General features: G+C 40.4%; 1 protein-coding gene across 1 annotated transcript in view; it reads right to left on the bottom strand.

The window, feature by feature from the left end:
- Positions 1 to 2,175: 2,175 nt before the first annotated feature.
- The window catches only part of dcc (DCC netrin 1 receptor), a 240,628-nt gene continuing 224,003 nt past the window's right edge, over positions 2,176 to 18,800 (bottom strand). Inside the window, exons 28-29 of the mRNA XM_061060638.1 lie at positions 17,982 to 18,130; positions 2,176 to 8,259 (exon numbers count right to left, since the gene is read on the bottom strand). Of these exons, the coding sequence (XP_060916621.1) occupies positions 8,170 to 8,259; positions 17,982 to 18,130 (239 nt within the window). The 3' untranslated portion in view covers positions 2,176 to 8,169. The remainder of the gene's footprint in view (positions 8,260 to 17,981; positions 18,131 to 18,800) is intronic.

The raw sequence follows: 18,800 nt of genomic DNA, 5'->3' as shown, positions 1-18,800 counted from the left end.
TTAGTCAGTTAAGGACGGATCACTTTAACGTTACTCTCCTGCAGAGGAGCATCAGTTTTAACATTGGTTTGCCTTCCAGTTAGAGCGTGAACGATATCATTTGCCAATATGAAGTTGTCAGCTGTACATAAAGTATAGATAAGTAACATAAAAGGACGAGTAACGCCATTTTCGGTCCAAAAGCGAAGCCAGTCTTCATGTCACGAGTAACTTATTTTTTTATTTTTTTTTAATTGGTTGAACACAACCTGCAAATATTTGTCCGCTCCAATTTGTCCGAACCAAAAGCTACTGTGTCATGGTTCATAGCTTAATTCAGAGCAAAAACAGAGTGACATCAACAGGTTAAACGTTTCTGACTTGTGTCCTACTACAGCTGAACCAATCCAAAATAAAGACAGATTTTGCAGTGCATGAAACAAGTCCCAAGGATGACATGTGAGCACATTATGATGCAGTTTGCTTTGACAGGTCTGTCAGCGAGTCACGACGAGCAAACATCTTTGAAAATACTTGCTTCATGAAGAAGACTGAGACTATCTGTCTTTTCACAAACTTACAAAAAAGCTTTATTTTGTTCAAGTCTCACTTGACAAAGTCTATGACGTTATAAAAATCATAATGTCGACTTCACTTTTAATTCAAAGCCTCCCAAAGACTCAGTGCTCTCAGCTGCATCACCTTTGACAAATTAAATACATTAAACAAGATGCTCAACTCCTTACCAGGCTCCGCCCTCTTTGCCCATATATGGATTTCCTTGCTCCATATGGCAGGTGAGATTTAGCTCACAGACCCTGGTGATATGTCCTTTATCAGTAACACCTATTTTTTCATATAAAGGATAACTGCATAGATGTGATCAATCTACAGAACTGAGACTGAAAAGTAACAAAGAGGTGATGGTGACTGTGTGTCCTCAGAGTGACCCAAGTGAAAAAAAAAAAAAACTTTAAATGTAAATACATTTCTACAATCTTATAAAAAAATACTGAAACCTTTTAAGGCAATAAATGAAAAGAAACGAAAAGACAGAATGGCGCTTCAGTCCTCTTTTTCATTGTGTTCTTTGCTAAACTATATTTTACATTTGCAGAAATATCACGTTATAAATAATAGTTTCAAAGAGCACTCAAAATAAAGTGATAATAATAATAACAATAATAATAATATATTAAATTTGATTATAAAAAAGTTACTACTACTCTAGTGGAACTGTACACTGTAAAAAAAGCAGCGTTCTGTAATGTAGTTCTGCTGCAGCGACACTTCAGTCAAACACACACAAAGAGCCGACGAGAAAAACGGCATGAAAAAATAAGAATCCCAAACATCTGATAGGAGGAGGACGACGGGGTGAGAATGTGGAAGGAAAACATCTGAATCGAGACAGAGAGGAGACGTTTGGTTTGAGACTCTGTGTGTGAAGGTAAACTATTTTAAATGAAAACTTCCTGAAATAAAATAAATAAAAAGTCCCATGTAGTCCCTAAAGATTACCCTCCTGTGTTAGAGGCTGAACATTTCTGTTTGGGTGAAAGTCCAGACTGTATATTAAGATGGACGGAAAAACCGCTGCCTGTGAGTGAAGCCAAAAGATTTTGAGCTCCCCCTGTTGGCTACCTGCCGTATAGGTCACAAACCCCGCCCACATTGGTTTCAGTTTTTGATTTTTCTCAAACCTGGTTTCATCATGATGGTTGTTACAACCCTATTTTTTGGGGAAGAGAATTCCTCCAACGGCGCTCTGTGCACCGTATTGGCTAGTGAGTACAGCAGAAATGGCGAGAGAAAACGTAAGAGGAGTGACATCAACTTAAAGGCTATTCCGGCCGAACCCTATACTGTGCAGATTCTGGTTGCTGATTCGTTATATGTCAGCACAAGTCGAGGGGATATTTTGGCTTCATTCTGTTCAACAGGAGGAGGCTGAGGCGCCGTCCATTTGTATACACAAAAAACTGGATATTTTGTTTTTTACTCACGCTGATAATTGAATGTTGCTTTATTTTGGAATGTTTTGTTTCTGTGTATTTTTCATTTTGGGAGGATGTTCAAACTGTTTCTATCAGGTGCTCAGTACTCTCACTAAACTTCTTCATTGTCGTTTGAGTAGAAATTAATCTGAGGAACGATTACGGAGGATCTGGATAGGTTTTTTTTTGTAACCGTGCGTGTCACTCAAAGAGCGGGTGGGGAATTCAACATCTCACTTAAAGACATTTTGATGGACACATTGGTAGTTTTGTGGAACCGATTGTTCATCTTTCAGCGTCAGAGCGATGCTTATCATCACTGGATTTATCATATCTGATGTGTCTTTGAACAGACAGCACCTGAAATGTTGCAGATACTGAAGTTAAAAAAAGAGTCCTCTCTGTTTAAAGACTAAAAAACCTTTAGGAGAACGGGCTGTTCCCTCTGTGAGGACGGACAAATTAACATCACACGAGCACATTTTAACACTTCACAAAGACTTCAAACAAAATGACTAAACACAGAGGAAGAACAAATATTGAACGGTGAAAAGTAAAGGCACGTAGGATGTCTTATTTATCTCGACGGCAACAAAAACTGAAAAACTGATGAAACATGATGAATAAAATGTTTGACACTTTGTGTTTCAGAGACTGTCAGCTGGTGTTTATGACCATTCAGGAACAGGAACATACCTTGGGTTTTTCATTCATAAGTGATGATGAATTCTCTGTTCAGATAAATAGAAGATACCAGTACAATTAGCGGAGCAACTTTCCAAAAGTGTGGATTTAATAGTTGTCTGTTTACGCTTTTTTGTATGCTTTTTAACCAATGCTGACATATGCATGATGATAGCAAAACAAGAAGTCTGGGAATGTAGCATAAAGAGCAAGAAAGTCCGCCAATGGAGAACGTTAGGGGGGGTTGGTGTGTTGGTCAAGCACAAGATTTTTACCCAGCAGATGAAACCAGTTTAAGTTATCTTTTATTGAACCATGACTTTTATTAGACCTAACCGAATAGTTTTGATGATCTGCAATGGTTGCCAACATCTGTGTTTCCAGATATTTGTCCGCTGAGCCAATTTCTTTTTGGGGGCCATTTGCAATCAACCTATTGTACTGATTCCAATAACCAATTAAATCAGCCAATTCTGAAGCAGGGATGAAAATGCCTGGCTGATATCTCAATGTGACCATCATCAAATCTCCGGAATAAACTGGACCAAATTGAATTGGTGCCATTCATGTTTGAGCACACCATACTGCATACTTCTGATAATTTTCCAAATCTTCCACGTTTAAAAAAAGATTCCTTCTTTTCAGGCAGCAACTTTCAATTCAGTCTATCAAAATCAACTTGCAGGAACTTTAAATTAAGAGTTTTCACATACCACATCTTGGACCCAAAAAGAGAAACAGAGTATGCTCTGGGAAAAGACATATTGAACTTTTTCCAATCAGGATGAGTATTTAATTTCAACCAAGAGGTACTCAAGACTCAGTTGGAGGAACATATTGGACCACAAAGAACTCAAAGCATGTCCTTAACCAACTGAACAGGGGCATGTCCCGAAGGGTGGCATGGGCCCCCCTTGAAATCTGATTGGCCACCTCAGGTGTCTACCCCAAAATTCTAAACTCTTATTGGCTATTTGCCCTGTCCGAGTCGGGACTTATGTCAAAACCGACCATTAAGGTTAATAATTGATATTTATTGGTTTGTGTGCTTCGTAGCATTGGGATAAGAAGTTGAGGGCTCTAATTCTCAAAACCAGGTGTGATGAAACCTCTGCAGAAGAGAGGAGGCAACAAGATGATGTAACTTAAAGAGCTCAAAGGTTCAGATCTATTGGTTGAGTAGCCAACTCTTCAATCTCAGAAGTCAGACCAACCTCAAACCCAAATGACAGAATAGTTGCTCCTGTCAGTTGATGATGATGTTGCCTAAATGTTGCATATGTTGGATTAAATCCGCAGGAAGTTATGAGTCTACATTTCTTTAAATGCTGTGCTGCTTGGCCGACCCAATCAGAGGAAAGTGACACATCTGTTAACTTAATGATCGCTAGGAGCAGAAATCTTAGGTGTTTGAAGTCGTCAAAAGATTGTTGAATGTGTATGGTTGAGTTTATCTCATACACGCCTGTCAACATTACATTTTTGGCTCTGCAGATGTAGTCACTCTTAATCCGACCAATAAATTGGGATGTGGGTGGTCTGGATCCAGGGTGAGTTTGAAGTCTTTGCAAGTCAATTTGATATAAATCATCAAAATAAATGGCTGCCAGGGGAATCAATTGAAAAACGAATAGATGATTTAGAAAAAGTAGCTCTTAAATGATATATTACAGTTTATATTAAACTGTGATTTCATCAGCTTAACTCTTTGACAGTCAAAAGGAAACATGTCTTCTGTCAACATGTATCTTGGCATTAAATGTTCAAATCGGATTTTCTTTCTGAAAATCTAATTTCAGTCTCGCTTGGCTGAGTTGGATTATTCCATCTGTCTTTGCTCTCCGACGAAGGAGAAGAAGTGCGGCTTTCAGCTGAATGAAAGCACTCGGCTAGGACTGGATGTATCTCCCAGAAAAAGCTGATGAGTTTGATCCCCACTCCGCCGGCCCGCCTGCATTCCCTCACCTTTCATCCCTGTGCTCGTTCTACAGAGACGTTACCTTTCCATCCCCTCCGTCCCTGCGACTTTTCCCCACCGCTGTAACGACCCAGCGAGCGTGAGCTTGAATCATAATATTTGAAACGGCTTTATAATGAATTCCGGGCCTCATTCCTCTGTGCCCTCTCGCGCACATACAAACCACCTCTGAATATCAATTCACCTCCTCTGCCTCCCCTCTCTCTGCCTCCCTCGGGCTTTTCTCCTTTCATCACAGAAAGATAAAGGTCTGAAAATTACAATATGGTGACTTGGGTGACACAGTCAAATATGGAGCATACTGATGGCCTGTTTTTTCCCCTTAGCTGATTAATGAATCATTTGTCATTTTAAGTTCCTGGCTTTTATGCACACTCTAAAAAATATCCAACGGCAAAACCTGTTCAGTCACATTTCTGCCTTATACCTCAAATGTAAAGTACATTTTTTAACATATCTATCCTTCTGGATTTTAGAAATGTGCTTAATTGAGCACTCATACTTTGATAATGGGTTGCTGCATTGGTATGAAAATATGATCTTTTACCATTAATTATCCTGAAACCCGATTTGATGACTCTCATGCTCACCATGCTCATTCTGCTATACCTCAACGTCTCACTAATCTATTTTGTCTCAAGATGTTTTCTTTAAGAACAGAGGCGTATCCAGACGGGTGGAATGTGCCCCCCTTGAAATCTGGTTGGCCACCCAAGGTGCCACTCTAAAATCTTGAACTTTGTTTGGTTAATTTCCTTGACAGAGGCAATCAAAAATCCAGGCTGTGTTGCAACAGGCTACTTGTAGCTGTAGCACATCAATGTAGCATATTTTCTCAAAATGAATGAGTCAATTTGCATGGAAACTCACTGCACACTGTCTAACTTGCATGTCTTGGTACAGAAACATATTTTGTTTTGGAGGTCAGATGTTGTGCAGCGAGTTTACATGCACACTTCTAAGTACGCAAAATTCTTAAAGAATTCAACTAAGATTACATATATGTTGCCATTCTCAATTGTTACTTAAACGTAGATATGACAAGTGGAGATTGAGAAGTTAAATTACTGTTTTGTATGTTTACAACAACTTCATGCTACCCCTGAGTTGGGCCACCAGGTTCATAAATGTCTGGACACGCCTCTAAAGAAGATAAAACAAAAATGAAGCCTTCCTTAACATCCTCTTCATTCTCACACCAATTCTCCCCCATTGTCTCTTCCTGCTGTGTCCAATCCAGTTTATTTGCAGATGCTCTATGACATGTTGGCCTTGTGTTTTAATATCATGAAACCAAAAAGCTGCAGGCTTCATATCATTTCTGCAAACCATTCCCTCTGTTTTTTAAAAGTAAGTCAAGTAAAAGTGGCACAAAAGAGTTGCTTCATAGCAGTTAATACCGGACTTAAATGTTGTTTGAATCAAACATTGTTTCGTTTCATGTGTTCAAAGGCTGTGGGGTTTTAAATGTTCATGGTGGCTCATGACCTTCAGAGAAGTTCTGTAGAAACGTGTTTTAAAAATAACTCAATTAAAAAAACTAAATTTGAACAAACAGCAGATGTAAAAATATACTTTGCAGCATATGTAGTTTTTTTTGTCAAGTTTAAGTTGTTTTTCTTCCTTTTTTTTTGTATAAACATCCTCAAGTAAACTCAGTGTAGGTGGCGGTTTTGCAAACATCCCATGTGGGAGATCCGGGTTGACGGAGGTACATGTGTGTCTTAGAGAAAATAAACATGGATTCCTCAAAAGTTAGTCCAACTACAACACACACACCTTCAGTCAAACACGTACTGAACACGCAGGTGAAAAAATAAATAATGGTAGAAATCATTCTCAGTATCATCATCATCTGCCACCCACTACCATCTCTTATCCCAGTAATTATAATCAAAGCTTGATCCATGACCCAGTTGTTTTTTCATTTCGATACTGCCAAATCTGTTACCATGGTAGCAAGAGCGCTAGAATTTGCTCTCCAGAATTTGGTGTAAATGTTGGACAATTAACTGCTTTAATTTTCATTTAAATTTTTTGCTCCTTATAATTTGTAGTATCAATCTTGCTTCCACGAGGGTAATGTTTTTGTTTTTTTCCGAACACATCTGGCAGGTACCCAAGAAGCAATCAAGCACAGACCTCACTAGATACCTCCATTTCTGAGACTGATGTTGAGTGCTCAGACGACTCAACGTTTCATACCTACAGTGCTACCAGCTAACTTCAGACCAAAATCGGTCTAGTTTGTCAAAAGGATCAATCACTACGTACCAAATCCTAACTTTATCCTTCCGGGATGAGATGGGTCCTCCCAAATCCAGATTTTTTTGTAACATTTGTTCCACTCAGATGATGCTTTTGCTGACTTCAATCCCATGTTTTGGGGTTAAGACTGACTTGAACAAGGACTATAAAAATAATGACGATTACAATTAGTTTCCAAGGATGGGAATTTGGCAACGATGCAAGTCCTTGTTGGCAAAGATTCAAGTTCATATGGGAAAGGGCGAGTAAAGGCTTGGTCAAGAGCAGCAACAGACTGCCGGAGTCTAAGGAGGTTTCTGTACAGTCCTGTAAGAGCAGAGTCAGCTGGATTCAGATCCATATTGTTCAGACTGGTCCAGTAGGTCCTCACACTTTGTTCTGTCCGGCAAAAAAAAAAAAAATGTAATCCCTTTTTGTTTCTTTCAAACTCAGGATCCAGAGGTGACAGGGGTTTACTTGTGGGTCATGTTCTTTCGAGTGAAATTGTACTCATTTGTTGAAGAGAAGAAAATGACAGCTATTGAGGAAAATAGGAAATACCGGTAAGGATCGTGCCAAGTCACCACAACAGACTACCTCAGACCCAAGTAAGAAAAAAAAAGTATCGGTGAAACTTTGGTGGCTGAGAATGTGGTTTCTAAGTCTTGGAGCAGGCTCTGGTAGCATTTTCAAACCAATTTCAATGACTGCACAAAGCTGGAACACCCAAACGAAAAATAAAAGACGAAAGGAATATTTCCAATAGCGGTCGTGAAAAGAAGTGAGGTACAGTCACAGTAACTGAGTTGTGGACAACCCAGCGGAGAAGAACGCTAATAAATACCACAGAGAAGTGAAACAGGAGGGGACTATTAACTGTCTCTTTTTTTGTGATAATCCCATCATCCTGTGTCAGCTAGTCAAGGCGCTAGGCATTGGGTTTGTCTAGTTGTGTGTTTGTTGAAGAGTCCAGTGGGGTTTCACTTTGAACTCCCAATGAAGCCCCTCCAGCTCTGTCCTGTTCTTAGAGTTGATGCTGTGCTGCTGTAGTGTTTATCTTCTGTTTCCCTTCTATCCAAACCCGCTCCCACACAGTGAAAACTGGTCGAGACCAGAGGAAACCAAACAAACTCAACCCAGCACAGATGGAGGTCTGATTCCAGAGGCATCTTCAAACCCAGATTGACCTGTTGCTGTCCCGCGTGAATGTGCAACAGATGACATCAAGGCCTGAAGAAGGGTTCAAGACTGGACCATAGCTGAGGGCTGGGCTGGGATCAGAGGTTAGAAGGCGGAGCCAGTGATAGCGTTAAGCTGCTTCATCAGCCCTTCTAGACTGGCCATCTGCTCTGAAAGGTCGTCCTGCTCGTAAATCTGAAAGACAAAAACAAAGAAGACCAGGTTTCATGAACCATTACATGTGAAAACCTCTGGGAATATTCTTGTGGTAACTCAAATGTTGCTTGTTATATGTTTTTGTGGTTTAGTTTGAGATTACCGTCCACCACTAACCCAACAAGGAGTTGTTCCTGAGTACCGTAAAATCCGGTGTGTAAGATGCACTTTTAATACCTATTTTTTCGTCTTAAAAGTTGGCTGCGTCTTATACACCGGTGCGACCAGCCCCTATCACTGCGACCTGACGTGATTAAAAACCCATCCCCATTCATCATGTATTGAAAGCTGAGTGCACGCTGTGCTGGGAAAGACGGCGACACAGACCAGGCTACCGACATACAGTCTTGGGCTGGCTGCACGACTTTACTCCCTCACGAGGTCATAATCATGCATTTACAGAAACAGTGGTATATTGTTCCGTAAATAAACCTTGTGGAGTGTTCTTTTGATTGAAAGAGTCCTATATTAAAGTTAAAGAGTGACGAGCAGAGTCGTGCAGAACGACTCGCAAGCTAGGAGTCCGTGCCTCACAAGTCACAACTTTCCCTGCAGGCTGAGAGCTCAACTACCGTACTGTAGCGAGTGGGAGCGCAAACTCCCGAACGTGAAAAAAGACGGGACTTTAAGAGCGACACAACTGCACAGAAAATGCACGTTGTAGACATCGCTGAACACAATATAAATCGTCACGCAGGAAGACAGTTTACATTTTTTTTTCTCTTTAAGAGACCTTCAAAACAGGGTGCGTCTTATATTCCGGATTTTATGGTAACTTTTAGAAGTGCAATACAGTGGATTGTGATGAGTGACTTACAAAAAACTGGGAAATACTTTAAGGCAAACTTATATAGAAGAATTGATGGACTAATCAGAACCTAAATATGCCATTTATTTCTTTAATTTAAGTGGCATCAATTAAAAATTTTAAAATTGTAAGTCACAAATGAGCCATTGCTGGTTGGTGCATTGATTCATTGTTATTTAAGAATAACCTAAGAAGAAAGTAGTCATTATTTTACTAAACTATTTACATGATTCATTGAAGATGTATGTCCATGCCTTGCCTGTGGTAACCCTTCCAAATAGAGTTCCTACATTACAGTAATTCAGGAAGTACAAAAGTATCCTTGCTTGTTAAAAAATGAAGCCAAAGTGAAGGTGAAAAAAAAAAAAAAATTCCTTTAGTGTCCACTTGAGACTGGTGATAAAAGCAAAGGACTCCCTCATAGGGCTCATTATTAAAATGCCAGTGAACCTTTTTCACAGCCTGTTTAAAAAAATAGTTTTGGCCTCGTCATTTTTTTATTAGCAAAATTTGTACAGGGGTTGAACTTTTTAATAACTTGTCCGTTTTGTTCATATAGAGGCTAAGAGCTTTTCATACACTTCCATAACTGGAGACATGGCCAAGTGGGCTAAGGTTGGTGCATTGAAGCTGTTTAGCCAGGAGGCTTCTGGCCCATCTCTGTTCCAGCTCTTTGCCTTTTGCAAGATTCATCAAAAATTAAGTTGAGATGGCGTTTCCAATATGGATACCACCATTGTTCAAGCTTCATAACGCCTCTTGAGATACCAACGGGTGACTTCACTGACACTATGTCCATGTTTTATACAGTCATTGTGAAGTGCTCATAGCTTTTCAAGAACATACATTACATAATTGAACAGATATTTCGTATTTTGCACTTTCACTCACTGTTAAAATCATTCTCCTACAGTACATTCACCGACTCCTCCCCTCTTTTTTTATGTGCAGGTGATGTAAAACGAAATGCAGAAAGCCAATCCATCTCAATGAACCTCATGTCTGCTTTGATTTCTTTGTCAAAGTTCAGTTGCCTCTCAGTGCAGCTCAGACATTCAATCTGTTGTAATGGATAAAAATTAAAGCTGACTTTATGTTGAGTGTGATGGATAATGTAAAAACAACGAGTTTCTACAGGTTGACTGAAGTGAAACAAAAGGCCGCAGGATAAAAAGATGCTCAACAGGAATGTGTAGGTATGTATAAAATCTCTTTTACATCCATGTCCTCAAAGTGTGAAACATCACGTTAGATAACAGGTTACATCAAACACGTTGGAGATGTTGCCGTCCCTTGTCTGCATGCATTTCCAAGGATACAATCCACTGACAGGGTGACGACTGCACTAACACCCTGCTGAGACTCTGTGATCGCTGTGTAATGGTGTGTTCCGTCCGCCTTTGCAAACTGTAACATCTGAGTGGGCTGGCTTAAGTGCCTCCATCTCTGGGTTTGTGTGTGACAGTCAAGTGCACATCTCTTACACACACTCTCTCTCTCTGTGTTTTATTGAGCGTGGCATTCATGCAGAGTTTGTCTTTCCGGTATGAACAAAAAAAAAATTCAATATTCTCCTCAGCACACTGCAGAAAACCGATAAAGGCTCAGCGGAAATATTTCTCGCACTTTAACTGAAAGGATTGTGTCAATGCACAAAACTGTCATGTAACTTGAACTGCATAAGCACTTCATACTGTATGTGCAATCCTTCAACATGATGCACTGAGTAAAAATCACTGCACACCTCCCATGGAAATAAACAAAAACAAACTCAAAATAAATGGTTGAACCTGAATCATTCAGGTGAAAACTTTAATCTCTAACCTGTGTGTTCAGCCTGACCACTATATCAAGAATAAATGGTGAATGATTAATTTTATTTCGGCAACAATTATTCATCATTACATTTATTTTGGGAGATCTTTTTCAAATTGACCGATCTTAGAAATAGCCAAAAAAAATAGAATTATAAGTAATTTCCCATCCGAGGAAGCTTAGACGGTTTTGTCACATTTAGGAATCTTAATCAGACAATAATTGGCAATTTTGCTGGAAAAATGACAAAAGATTCATCAAATATCCAAACAATTGCAGAGTTATTTTTCCTTATTGATGAAAAAAATGTTAAGAAGAATAATATTATATATCGATAATATTAATATCGATTACACTTCATGTCCATGTTGCATGCCTGTGCTTGTGCAACTGTACCGGGCCAAAGTCCTCTTATTCTATCCATGCCAGGACCAAGGAAGTGCACCGAACAACTTTTCCAAATTTCACAGACATCAGTCGATTTTAATGAAAATAGTGTTGCCTCTTTTCTTTTCTTTTTTTTTATAGAAAATTTAAACTAAACCATTTAAGCTTTTAAAAACGTTAAGAACAACTTTTGTAAGAATGTTTTGAAAAATTGCTTTGTAGATAGATAAATATCTCATACTCTACATGTACCCTACAAAACATCAGCTTGTGGTCTGGTAACGGTTGGATGGATGGAAATACTCGAGAAGCTGTGTGACCCATTCTTGATGAACTCTGTTTGGCCTTCAGTGCTGTTTTTCTCAAGTTAAGAACATTTCAAACATTTATCTTTTAATCTTTGAACATCTTTTGCGACATTTGAATCGTGAAAAATGTGTTCTCCTTTTTTTATTTTTCCATCTTGTATTAAGTCATAACATTTCCCTCAGGAGAGGTCTCAACCTGCTGATCCAGATTTTGAAAATCTGATGCGGCCTGTCCAGTCAAAGCTTTTAACCTGACCAGACGTGGGTCATGTGAGATCAGCCTTTTCCGACCGCTCTCTGCCTCCGGACAACTAAAAGCCCCCCTCCAGTCATATATGGATTTTTAGATCGCCTCCATTTAAATCATCAGTTGGGCACGATCCCAGCGGTGCACAGAAACGTTTAAACATCCTGAATTCACCACCAGCAGCAGCAGCCGTTAAACCAGCCGACAATTAGCAGACGGTAAGGTTACCATTAAATAGCCAGAAAATTTCATTTAAGTCATCCATTAAAAGCTTGAAAGTGGTCTGCAACACATTCCAGATACTGGTCTGATGAATCATACATGCTTTGAAGTAATTATCTTAATGTAGCCATCCACTTTGTTGCAGGATTTAGAGAAGCTTTAAAAAGATCTTTTTCTTCATGCATTGTGAATATTGTCTTGTAAAGTCTGTACTTCAGCTTTTAAACAGGTGACGTAAATCTCTCTCCTCCTATGAGCTTCACATTGCAGCGTAGAGAAGGGACAAACAGCACGTGTGGATGTTTAACTGAGCACCTCTTTGACCTTACACTCTCACTCTGAATGAGACCATAAAAGCTCATCCCGCAGCCCCTCTGTGCGAGCTATTTTATACTCTCCACAAACAAAGAAAAAAAGCTTCTTAGAAATCACAGAGTATGAAAGCATCACCAAATCCCAGTGACCCGCTGATCTCATTTGTTGACCTCGCACAGCAGAGTCAGTAAACGCTTCATCAATGGGATCAAATGCCCGTCGATGCTGCGTGTTCCTCTCTGATATCCTGTTATCTCTGTCCGCCGGCTGACCTGCTTTCACACTGCTCTTTAATCCCCCCCCCCCCTCAAGTTCATCCCAAACACACTACGGTGAGAGGAGCACATGTACTGTTTGTAGCTCAGAAAACTTTTAGGAAGAGAGAATAAACTCGGCTGCTTGAAAACAAGTTCAATCAGAGTTTTGGAGATTTAAACTACACATGCTGCAGGGCTCTAATCTGCCAGTCAAAGTTAATAAGTAGAAGTTGAAAAGTATGTAACCAATCAGGAGCGCTCCTGAGCTGGTGGGGGGCCCATGGCAGTGCTCAGGAAGTGACCTAGCACCAGCTACCAGATCGATTTCCACATATCCGATTCCCAAACCAAGATCCTACAGACTGAGCTACTGCCGCCCTAAAGAGCGAAATTGTAAAACTTTTAAAAATGTCTGATATTTTCCCACAGTACAGACAATACACACAGTATTGTATATTTTAAATCAGTCGCACATACACAGACCTGCAGCCAGATACTCACACAAGCTCTTCTAGCAAAGATTACTAAAAACATTAGGAGGCCTTTAAGGTAATGACTTGACCTGCAGTAGAAATAGTCCACCAGTGCCTACGTTTGTGCTCGTTTTGCAACCAACCAGTTGACTGCATACAGCCACGTTGTGAACGGGCACTATAGTGTAATTAAAGTAACCTAAATATTTACTGTAAATAAATGTGATGTAACACTACATTTTTTTTTTTTTTTACAAAAGTAGAACTAAAAGAAAAGAAAACCTTGACTTTAAAAAAAACTTCCAGCTGATATGAACAGGATCAAGTGAGAAGCAATCTCCTGCAGCGAGAGGTTTGCTTTCATAGTGTTAGAAATAAAACTTAACTCTTGTGACCTGTTATTTAAAGATCGTCATCATCTTAAGCAGAAATCAATAGCAGAATAGAGTCGAGTGTCACAGACAGCAAAGAAAAGTCTGAACTCTCATCCTTATCTCGCTCTCTTACTCTGCTGCTTTTAAATAAATCACTGCTGTTACCTTATTATTAAAGCACCATTGTGTCGCACTTACATTAGTCACCCGCACTGGGTTGTGTGTGTGTGTGTGTGTGTGTGTGTGTGTGTGTGTGTGTGAGATAGATAGGCCAGGGGGCTGATGGGAAAAGACTAGATCAATTACAGAGATAGAACAGCAGATGAAGAGAAAGACCTGCTGACCTTTAACTCCCCCCTATATCTCTCCCTCCCTTTCTTCACACTTCTCTCCATCTTATTTTCTCCTCCTCTCCTTATCGCTGCCATTACTCCTCTTGTGATTTTCTTTTCCCTTCTTTCCCTCATCGTCCTTTTTTTCCCCTCCTTCTTGTCCGCCCCTCCTCGAGCGTCCTTCTCCTCCCGTTGTCATGGCTATACATCTACCTCTCTTCTTCTCCTCTCCGTCCTTCTTCCTCCTCAAACATCCCTCCCTCTCTTCTCGTTGACACCTCATGCTCCTGTACTCTTTTCTTCCTCACGTCTCTCTCCTCCTCTTCTCTTCCTCCTTGTCATTGAGTCTCATATGAATATTTAACTATGTCCGTGTCCCTCCACATCATCTTCTGTCATTTATCTCTCTGCTTGTCGCCCTCTTCCTCACCCTCCCTCCCTCGCTCCTCTCAATCAGTCTCTTCCACTTCCTCTCTGCCCTCCAACTCCACCGCAATCCTCCTCATTGCTCCCTCTTATTCCTTTTTTCCAGTTTGTTCTTTTCACCCTTCTACTCATATTTTCTGTCCTCCAGCCTCTTCTACCTTATCTCCCTCCTTGTTGTCCTTTCTCCCTCTAGTATGCCCTCTCCTTCCTTTCCTCCCCCCTCTTCCTCCCCTTCCTCCTGTCTCTTCTCTATCATACCTTATACCCTTCTTCTGTCTCCCTCTCCTCTCCTCTCCTCTACTTTTTAACTCTACCCCCCTTCTCTTTTCTTTTGCCTTTCCTTCTTCTCTCTCTTCTCCCTTTCCCGCTGCTTGCCTCCTATCACCTCTATCCCCTCCTCCTGGTCCATCATCCTTTTTGTCATTATTCTCCTACTTCCTTTCCACTTCATATCTCTTCTCCTCCTCCCTCATTTCTTTACCGCCTCCTTGTTTCATTACCCTTTTCCTCCTTCTCGTAACTTCACTATCATCACTCCAAATCCTTTTCTTTAGCCTCCTTCTCTCCTCTCCTGTCCTCCTCCTTCCTGTAATTCCTGCACCCATTCCTCCACTTCTCTTGCCTCTCTCCCTCCTCCTCCCCTCTGACCTTCCTCTACTCTCTTAATCTACTCTCTATTTCTCCTCCTCTCCTTTCCAATCATCTCCCTTTCTCCTGTTATGTTTTAATTCCTCTTCCATCTCCTCCTTTTTGCCTCGTGCTTCTTTCCTTGTCTCCTATCTTTCCCCTCTCCTCATCCTTGTTGATCCCCCCCCACTGTTCTTATTGTCTTCCTTTTCTCCTACTCTTGTCCCCTTCTCTCTCTCTCCTCGTTCTTTTCCTTCCTCAACCCCACCTCCTTTTCTTCTTCCTCTATATTCTCATCCTGCTGTCCTCTCTTGATTTGTCTCTCTCCTCCTTCCCTTGATTCCTCCACCTCCTCATCCTTGAACTCTTACTGTCTTTTCACCTCTTCCTCTCTCCTTTAATCTTCTCTATCTCTCCTTACCTATCCATCCTTCACACCCTGTTTCTCCTCCTCCTCCTTTTCCCTCCACTCTGTCTTTCTTCCTCCCTGTCATTTTTACCCCCTCCTCATTTTTTTATCCTTTTACTTCCTCCGCTCATATCGGTTCTCCCTCCTCTTTCCAATCATCCCTCTACCCCTCCCCTTTCTTTATCTCCTCTCTTCATCAATCTTATTTTCTCTTCTCTACCTTGTCATTTCTTTACCCCTTTGTTTTCTTCTTTCTCCTCCTCCTATCCTCTCCTATTTATTTTTCTACCAAGTTCTCCCTTTTTCATATTATCCTTCTCTCCTTTCCTCTTCTCCATCTACCTCGTACACTTCCTTTCCTTACTCCTCCTCATTTCCCCTCCAATCTTCCCTCTCTCTCTCTACTTCTCTCCTCTCTCATGTCTCCCCTCTCATCTTTATTATCATTCCTCCTTCCCTCCTCATTTTCTGCTTCCTTTCCTTTTCCTCTCGTCTCTTTACACACTCACTAATGAACTGCATTTTATTCTACAGCTGTAATGCCACCGGCACACTGAAGGGAAGGAAACATATGTAGTGACAAAGCTGAGCAGGTGTATGTGTTCGTACATCCTTCTCTTCCCCCCCACCCCCCTCTCTCAGACTGAATGTTTCACCCTCCACCTATCCTGTCTACTTTTTGTGTTTTATGAATCTGTTTGCCGCTTTTTCTCCTCAGTGGATATTCAAGGACACTTTTTGCTGTGACTCATGTTACTACATCTGACACCTGCTACACCTCCGGCTGTCTTCTTCATCCCACTCGCCCCCCCCGCTGTGCTGAGCTTGTTTTTATTTCCTCATGGGAAGAGATGGGGAATTTTTAAAAGCATGTGCCATATTTTTTGTCGTAACATATTTTGAGGTCTTAATTAATAATTGTTACAAAAAGTTTGGATTTGCTCCATTACATTGAAACAAGCTGAGCATGCCAGTGGAAAAAACATCAACTTCAAGTACTTTCATCAGGTTTAGGCCACCAACGGCGGGTATTTTTGAAACACACCTTTTGGAAAACTCCTTCCAGGTTGAAGATCTTTATGAAAGGTGTTTATATGTAGACGGGGTAGTTTTGGGCTTGCTATGCACCGGTACGATAGCAGACTTAACATAATGAGTGCTCCCACTATGATGACGAGCAGAGGCGCCTGAATGATCAACTTTGTAAAATGAAATGGTCATTGCAGAGGAATGGCGAGAACATTTTCGCATGTCAAGGACAATCCATTTGGACTTGTCATTTTGCTTTTTTCTGTGGACGAAGATGTTTTTGAGAACTGAACGTGTGTGGAAGGGAATATGTTTTGAAACTGAGAAAAATACCCGCCTACGTCTGGATTAGGCCTTAGTTGGCCCCTTGCAGCCATTACAGCCTGTTTCACAGCTGCAGACTGACGCAAAAAACTCGAGCAAATCCACATTATTTTGGTACCAATGAATCATTTAGACCACAAAATGTGTGAAAAATAGAGGGGAGGTTTAAAATAGTGGAATCACCTCTTTATTTGAGGATTGTTAAACCAGTAAAATGACCAGATTTGAAGTAAATGGACAAACAGTGACAAAAAATGAAACAAAAAATCCTGTTTTTTTACTGATATGACTTTGGATACTGCGATTGTTGCATGTTGTCATTTTTTTTATTATAGCCTGGAATCAATCAATATATACATCCTAGTAAACATGATTTGCTTTCAATAGCAGAATGAAAAAGATAACAAAAATAATCAAGTGAAAATATGTATAAATATATTTACACTCTACCAGTTCACATCGTCTTACCACATCGAGGCTTCAGCTTTCTGTCTAAATCCTTTGTTGGTCAACATGTAAACACATACAGGTTGTGTATTCGTCTCTGCCTTCATGCGTTCTGATTTGAACCGATGATTCGGTCAAAAACAAGACGCCAATATGTACCAGCTCTTTAATGTAAACGATGGGAGCTGGCTCCAGTTTGAGAGACCCTGACATAATAAAAGGCAAAATGGTTCTTCATTTAGAACCATTTGGGATCCAAAAGAGCTTTTATTACTCCCTAACTTAAAAAAAGTTCTCTCCTTCCAACCACTGCAGAGTCTCTTAAACTTAAAGCCATGACCCATTTCTAGGGGTCAGCCGGAGATTGAGAGTCCTCGTCTAAAGGCAGATCCAGAATGTGGAACTTTTTCTATTCATACAAAAATGCAGCGGACCTTGGATTGCATCTGGTCTGCAGTGACGACAAGACGAGCTCAAAGACACCTGATGAAACCAATTAGTTGTAACAGCTGTTTCCTATTTCACATGGAAACAGCTGCAGAAAGGCAGCAATCAAAATCATAATCTGCTCTAAAGCCTTTAAACTCACTGCAGAAACAGACGCACCGAACAGAATGTAAATCAGTGTATTGGTGCTATTTGCATAAATAATGTAAATAAGCGACTTTGAAACAAAGTGTTATTAGGATTTTACTATTGAATGCACATCAAGTTGAAATATAAGATATATTTGACATTGATCCTTTGGGGCTTCTTGACATAGCAGTGGGGTTCATCTGAAAAAAGCAAAACTATACAAGAAGCTTGCCATGCAAACCATGTGTTTTCCTCTTGGTCTTTTTATTTTGCCCCTTTTTTGAGACACAATTGGTAAAATAGAAATAAATTTGACTTGACTTACGTTGGCAGCTGAATCCTCAGCCGGTTTCGTTCCTCCCTCCTCCGGTAAGTCCGGCGCCGTTGGGACTGAGACAGGCAGCAGAGGAGAGCGAGCCTTGCTGGCCTGACCCAAAGACGCTGTCTTCACCTGGGGCTTTGGAAGGCTTGCACCTGGGCAGGATAAAGAGAGGCCTGGTTTTAAAAAATGGCTTTTGGTACAATGATTCGTTTCTGACAGTCATATATCACTCTGGCTTTGGGTAAATTCTTACATCTAACACACTCGGGTTATGATTTAATTGCTGTAGAGAATGATCTATGGTTTTAGAGACATAACACTTTTCCAGGGATTGTATTCTGAAAGTTTGGACAGTTTTAAAGAGAGTGATTAATGTGGTCAGGGTTGGGTTTTAGAGCAAAGACAGACCATGTAGTTGGTGATTGAAGACACATAATATCCTGTCTGGATGGATAATGGATGATTTTAGAGAAAACCAACATCATCTCAAGATATAGCATCACATAGCATGGTGATGATTATGTGCTACCACAATGGAGACAATGCAGGGTGAAGCAGAAAGCCTTGAAAACATAATGAAGGTGTCACAGATTATGTTTTGAAAACTGACCTTCAGCACAAACGTTTCATTTTGAGAAACAGTGTTGATGGATAATAATGTTTCTTCTATCAGTTGTCATATTCAGTTTTGACTGTTTAAAACAACATTTAAATCGTGATTCACAACCAGGAAAACGTAGGCTAACAAACTGTGACCCTATAATGAACTTGGGAATAATATTTAGCGTCATCAGGCCAACCTGAGGTCAGTGTGCTGCCAAA

The sequence above is a fragment of the Labrus mixtus genome, chromosome 17 (assembly GCF_963584025.1).
Source record: "Labrus mixtus chromosome 17, fLabMix1.1, whole genome shotgun sequence".
NCBI lineage: Eukaryota > Metazoa > Chordata > Actinopteri > Labriformes > Labridae > Labrus > Labrus mixtus.
Note: the sequence above shows the minus strand (reverse complement) of the source record. Positions and strands in the feature narration are given on the sequence as shown.